We start from the raw sequence: 6,332 nt of genomic DNA, 5'->3' as shown, positions 1-6,332 counted from the left end.
GTGAGCTGCTCATTTGTTCACAGACGTGACTAACAGCTAATAGGCGGAACAACTAGGATTTGAACTCAGAACTGCTTGTCTATGCTTGTTTATAATGGCTGTGTCTTTGCTCACTGATACCTTCAAAGGATTCACAGAACTGCACTCGTTGCTCACATGAGTAAACTGAGATCCAGCAGGGGAAGAGCTCCCTCCTTAGTAATCACTAACTGCCAAGTCCCCTCATTCTGTTCTGATCATTTCCCTGAAGTCTTGTACCCCAACCCTGTTTCCCTGACCTCATTTATTCATTCATTAATTCATCCAAGGTCCTGCCCCCAAGAGGCTCTGTCTAGGGGCATACGGACCCAGTGAGACCCCAGTGCTTGATAGATGAACATGGCACCTGCAGGGAAGGGACTCCAGAGTCCAAACATCCACCTGGCCAGGATGCTCACCATTCACTCTTCCAGCCTCATTTACCGAGCTCATCTAAGAGCACAGGCTCTGAAGTCAATCCAGGCTTCACCACTTAGCAGTTGTATGACCTGGGAAAGTGACCCATATTTTCTGTGCCTCTATTTCCTCATCTGTAAAGTGGGGGTCACAGGTTGGTGGGAAGGTTTAAGGAAGTAATCTGTCTAGAGTCTTTCTTTAGCTGGTAAAGTCTTTAGCCGTTAGTCTTTGACCAACGGTCTGGCCAGTAGTAAACACAATTAACGATGAGTTATAATTAATTCTCATCCTAGGAGTGAACGCTGTCGTGTTTCCCATTTAACGAATGGAGTGAGACTCAGAGAAGTACAGGCTCTTACTCGAGGTCACACAGCTAGGAAGTGTAGCTAGGAAGTGTAGCATACTCCATTTGAATCCCAGTCCTATGCCTGCCAAACTACAGTCAGTCCTGGGAGAGGATGGTGCCAACCGCTCAACCGCTGAGAAAACATGAAGAAAATTAATCTGTAAAACCTAAGCCTGGGTAGGGGCTTCGGTGCGCGGAGGAATTTACAGACGCTCCCTGCTGGCGGGGACAGGCACGACCTATCTGTCCTTCAGTCTTGGACCTTCAACCGGTCCCGCTGCTTTGGACAGGAGCGCTAGTGGGAGCTGAGGCGGCAGAGGTGGCAGCACAGGCTGCAGTGACCAGGACGGCAGCAGAAGCGCCATGTCCGAGTCGCCCCCTCGGGGGGCCGAGCGCGACCTTTACCGGGACACGTGGGTGCGATACCTGGGTGAGAGCGGGGCGAGGGGCACAGCGACTCCTCCACCACGTAGCTATGCGAAACGGGTGGCCGGCCGCCAGTCTGGGTCCTGGAGAAGGTGGGAGGATCTTAGTTCTCATTCTGCCTGGGCCAGAGACAGCTCAGAGAGGGCTAGGAACTTGCCCAAGGTCACACAGCTCTGGTTGGCCCAGCCTGCCCTTGAGGTCTCCGCTGGTCCAGTCTCTCAGGTGGAAGCTCGGACCCTGCTAGGAGGAACAGGGTGAGTGGGGTGCCCTGTCCCAGCATGCCCTGGGTACTTGCTGGGTAGCCAGAGCATCTGGACTCCTATCTTACCTCCTTGGCTCTGTCTGAGCTTCAGTCTCCTCCTCAGCAAAAAGAGGAACACAGGGCCTCTCATCTGGTGGTAGCTGTAAGGGTGGAATAAGATTAAGGCACAGAAAGGCCTGGCACATGGTGAGTGCCTGGTCAGTGGGGCTGCCCTTGGTCAGTCTCTATTGCTGCCAGTTTCTCCATTCGTGCATTCTTCTGGAACCAAGACTGGGAAGGCAAGTGAGTGAGGCATAATGGTGACTGTCCTCAGCTCACCCACTATGGCCCTAAAGTCAAAGTAGGCATCATGGGTGCCATTTTATAGGCTGGGAAACGGGATCAGAGAGGTAAAACCACTTGTCTAAGGTTATCCAGCTACTGCTTAGCAGGCTGGGATTGGAACTAGCTCGACTGAGTGCCCCGCTGTGGAGCAATACATGGGCCCTGGAATTAAATGTCCCCTCCTAACCAGGCTACGCCAATGAGGTGGGGGAAGCCTTCCGCTCCATGGTGCCAGCAGCTGTGGTGTGGCTGAGCTACGGTGTGTCCAGCTCCTACGTACTGGCCGATGCCATTGACAAAGGCAAGAAGGCAGGAGAGGTGAGTGTTAGCCTGCCACGCAAACCCCCGCTCCAGTCCACCCCACCTTGTGGTTCAGTCCACAGCCTTGCATGTGGTAAAGTTACCGTTGGTAAAAGCACGTGGGACAGTCCAATCCCCACAACCTCACCTCGTGCAGTCCCTACCCAAGTCCTGGATATGGACGAGTCCACCCCCATCCCTATATGGGGTACAGTCCAGAACTTAACACTCTTGTGGTCTGTCCCTGTCCTCCACTTCCCTCTCCCTGGTCCAGCCTCATACCCCTTGTCTACAGGGTTTCCTGCCTCTGTTCCTTCCGGTTTAAGTGTTTCTTGTGCCTAGCAGGTGCCAAGCCCTGAAGAAGGCCGCAGCACCAGGGTGACCATAGCCGTGGTGGACACCTTCGTGTGGCAGGCTCTGGCCTCTGTGGCCATCCCAGGATTCACTATCAACCGTGTGTGTGCTGCCTCTCTCTACGTGCTGGGCACTGCCACCCGCTGGCCTCTGGCTGTCCGAAAGTGGACCACCACCGCACTGGGACTATTGGCCATCCCCGTCATCATCCATCCTATCGACAGGTGGGCACTACTCCCAGCCTTAGGGACCATCCACTCCATAGGTGGGGATACGCCTTGAGAGGTGTGGGGTGTACCCACTTTGCCCAGAGTAGCAGAGGCAGGGCTGGCACTCAGGGCTCCAAAGGTAGAAAGGATAGCCTATGCCCTTGTCATATGATCTGGCAGGTACTTTGGCAGTAAGGCTGGGGGGATGCCTGGAGGGCATGGGACAGAGGACAAGTAAATTCGCAGAAAAAAACAACATAAAGTCTTAGTATTACAAAATCAGCAGAGGCAGGCAGGAACAGGTGCGCCCTGGAGGGGATAGGTTTGTGGAGGTTTTGGTGACAGAAGCCCAACTAAAATTGGATTAAGTAGGAATTGTTTCGTGAAACTGAAAAATCTAGTTATGCTGTTTTCAGGCATGGCTGAATCTAGGCACCCAAATGATGTCATTAGGGGCCTGGGTCTCCTCATCCTGCTGCCCCTCCCTGACCCCATGTTGGCTTCATTCACTTTCCCCTCATGGGAGCAGAGATGGCCCCCCAGCAGCCCCCAGCTTCCATCCCACCAGCTTAGCAAGCCCCATAGGAATCTTCTTACTAGTGACAGCAAAAATCCAAAGGAAGACTGCCATTGGTCCATCCTGTCATTGTCCATTGGGCCCAGGGGTGCCCAACCCTGAGCCATTTCCACTTTTCTGATTTGCCAGGCTTGGGTCATGTGCCTGCTCTTAGAACCAGAGATAGGGCCAGACCAACATAGAGTGGGAGGACGAGTCTTTCCCCAAGGGAACATAGCTGACACTGAGGCCCTCAGTGAGTCTTTTATCCAGTCTGTGCCTCAGTTTCCCCAACTGAATAAAGAAGAGCATGATGGCTGCCACTTGGATGGCCTTTGTGCCATGCATCTGGGAGTCCCTTCCCTAGCCCTGACCGTCTGCCTCCCGTTCCCCCATTGGCACCCCTTGGCCGCTTGCTCATCACCCTCCACTGCCCCACAGGTCAGTGGACTTCCTCCTGGACTCCAGCCTGCGCAAGCTCTATCCCTCAGTGCAGAAGCCCAGCTCCTCCTGACCCCACCCTGGTACCTGGCCTGGGGGTTGGCCCACTCCCTGCTCTGTTCCAACTGCCTCCTCCTGATGGATGCGATGTCTGGCTCTCTGGGGTCTGAGGGCCTGGCACCTGAGTGGGTTTGAGCTGGATGGAAACTGAGAGACAAAGGCCTCAGGGAGCAGCGGCCGCAGCGACTCACAGACAGGGGCGGGACCTGAACCTTGTCTCCCTCCATGAAATTCATCATACTAAGTGGGAGTGGACCCTGGGCGGCCCAGCCCTGTCTTTTGACAGGAAAGTAGCATCCTCCTATGGAGGATAAGAGGCCCGCAGAAGGCAAGGACTATGGCCAAGATCATTTGGCATGCTGGGGACCCAGGATTCCCAGTGGCTTGGCCAAGTCCCCCCATGGCAGCGTGGCTGGACGGAGGAACAGGAGGCCCTGGGAGGAGTGCAGGAGTGCAGTAGCGGGGACCCTGAGGGCTGATTCTCTGGCCAGCCTGTCCCTGGGGTGGGGCTGCTGGGGCCTGGCTAGAAGGCAGGACAGCCCTGGTCCAATAAATCCTTCCGACATTGCGTTTTCTTCTCCTTTTCTGTTGGGAATGAGCAGGGATGTGGTGGCGAGCAGGGCTGGGGCTGACACCACAGGCCAGGCATCACTCAGTGTCTAGCACCGAGTCTGTCCGGCCCCTCCAGTCCACTGGCACTCTCCTGCAGTGGCCTGGGAGTCCACCCTTGGCACTGCAGCTTCCATGGAGTAAGGCCTTGCCCTCTTTCTGCAAGCTTCCTAAGGCACCCACACTTCTGGGAGGGGAGCCTGTTGGGCAGATGCCACCTGAAGTTGCCTGAGATGAAGACAGCGCCCATATGACTATCACATGGGCCTCCCATTAGGGGACTCAGGAATCCTGGAGAAAAGGGTGATCCAGGGGCTGTCCCCCACCCCACTTACCTGCCTCTCTGCCTGTCCCCCCTTGAAGGTGGGACCTGGGCAGAAGCAGGACTGGGACCGTCACGCTCAGCCCTGCCCCAGCCACAAATCGGTTAGGGTGAAGACCCTGGGGCCCCACCTTCACAGCTCAGGGGCAGCCCACTGGGCTCACCTGTCCCCTAAGAGACCAGCTGATCCTGGGCGGGGACTTACAGGGGCTGGGGGGCCAAGTAGGATTGTTGGTTAGAAAGGACGGGGACCGGGGGGTTGTGGCTCCTCCTGTTCTTGAGGTGTCTGCAGCTGCAGGGTGAGTCTAGTGGCCTGCCCCAGAGCTGGGGTCCCTGAAGGGTCAGGGTGGGCCTTTCTCTGCCCCCTTTCTCACCCTGCACTGGTAGGGTCCCTTTCCTACGCCCCCCCCCATGACCTCTGCCCAGTTTCCTGCTGCTCCCCCAGCTCCCTTAAATGCTCTGAGCCCCCTTACTCCCCAGCCCTCTCTCTCCCTCCTCCCACACTCCACTCTATTCCAGTACCATCTCCCCCCAGGGCCACAGCCACACCTGCATCTGGGTTCTGCCACCAATTGATGCTCACTTCTCTCCACCTTCTACCCTTTGGGCCCCCACTAAAGCTGGGAGCCATCCAGGTCAGAGTCAGGCTTCTGTGCTCTTGGGCACCGTCTAAGCTCTTAGCCTGGCTCCAGCCTTGTGTTCTTCCCCATCACCTGCCATCAGAGCCCCCTGCCCCGCCACGTTCCTCAGCTGGAAATCCTTTTCCTCTTGGCCAACACTGAGCTTCCTTCAGAATCTTTCCCAATGCCCCTTCCATTGTTGCCCCTCAGCTCTGCCCGACTATGGGTCCCCTCTAGCCTCGGCTGCCCCACTGGTGGTCCTGCTTAGTAGAGAACTACTGGGGTGCAAGTGTGCAGGTGCCTGGCACATAGTAGGTGCTTACACTTGCAGGCATTCTCAGACTAGGCTAGTGGACAGAAGATCTGTGGACAGCCTGTCTGTGGCAGGGAGAAACTCCCCCCGGCTGTCTTACCCCACACATCTTACCCCACGCCCTGCTTTGTTCCGGAGATGCACAGGTTGATGGGGGAAGAGCACACTGGGGAGGGTTTCTGGGCAGGTTCTACTGGCCGTGTCCTCACTAAGGCCATTCTCTGGCTGCACCAGCCTGGGCTGGACTGCCAGGGTATGGTCACTTGCAGGCATGTAATCAGACGGACATCATCCCAGCGGTGAGGAGGGAGCCCCAACTCGATGCCTGCCACCTGTGCCTTGGCCCCTGCATGCCCTCCTTGGTCCCTGTCATGCCTGGCTACGTGGTTTTTGTTGCCCCATTCAAAGCGTGTGGCTTCCTCTGGCTGGTGAGGCTCATGGGTCCTGCCAGGAGCTGGGGGTACCTGGGAGGTTCTGGGGGAAGTGAGGCAGAGCTGGGGTCTCTGGGCTAGACAAAAGGGTAGAATCAGCTCATACTGACTTGCTCTGTGGTCTTGGACAAGTCACAGCTTCTCTGAATCTCAGCTCCTTTCTCTAAAAGAAGCAGAGGCCTGGACTGCTACAGAATTGGGTAAGCAAGAGTATGATGTACTCACCATTGGTCATCTGTGTTTACATGTGCCCTCGACTTGTACTGTCCTTTGCATCCTCAATTAGCCCCATGAGGAGGTAGAACTAACACCCCCATTTTCCAG

The 6,332-nt window shown here is 56.1% G+C and overlaps 1 protein-coding gene across 2 annotated transcripts; it reads left to right on the top strand.

Moving 5' to 3' along the window:
* The first annotated feature begins 1,010 nt into the window (after window positions 1–1,010).
* Window positions 1,011–4,281, top strand: MTFP1 (mitochondrial fission process 1). 2 transcript variants are annotated; one of them, XM_019743017.3, is made up of 4 exons: window positions 1,011–1,211; window positions 1,984–2,111; window positions 2,436–2,671; window positions 3,654–4,281. In XM_019743017.3, the coding sequence occupies exons 1-4, from the start codon at window positions 1,145–1,147 to the stop codon at window positions 3,724–3,726; spliced, it is 504 nt and encodes a 167-aa protein (XP_019598576.1). In that variant the 5' UTR covers window positions 1,011–1,144; the 3' UTR covers window positions 3,727–4,281. The 2 variants fall into 2 exon arrangements, with proteins under 2 accessions (XP_019598576.1, XP_019598577.1); XM_019743018.3 differs by having other exon boundaries at window positions 1,016–1,211; window positions 2,439–2,671.
* The last annotated feature ends 2,051 nt before the right edge of the window (window positions 4,282–6,332 follow it).

The sequence above is a fragment of the Rhinolophus sinicus genome, chromosome 9, assembly GCF_057876585.1.
Source record: "Rhinolophus sinicus isolate RSI-liver-muscle chromosome 9, RSI-T2T, whole genome shotgun sequence".
Classification (NCBI taxonomy): Eukaryota; Metazoa; Chordata; class Mammalia; order Chiroptera; family Rhinolophidae; genus Rhinolophus; species Rhinolophus sinicus.
This window is presented reverse-complemented; position numbering and strand designations above follow the sequence as displayed.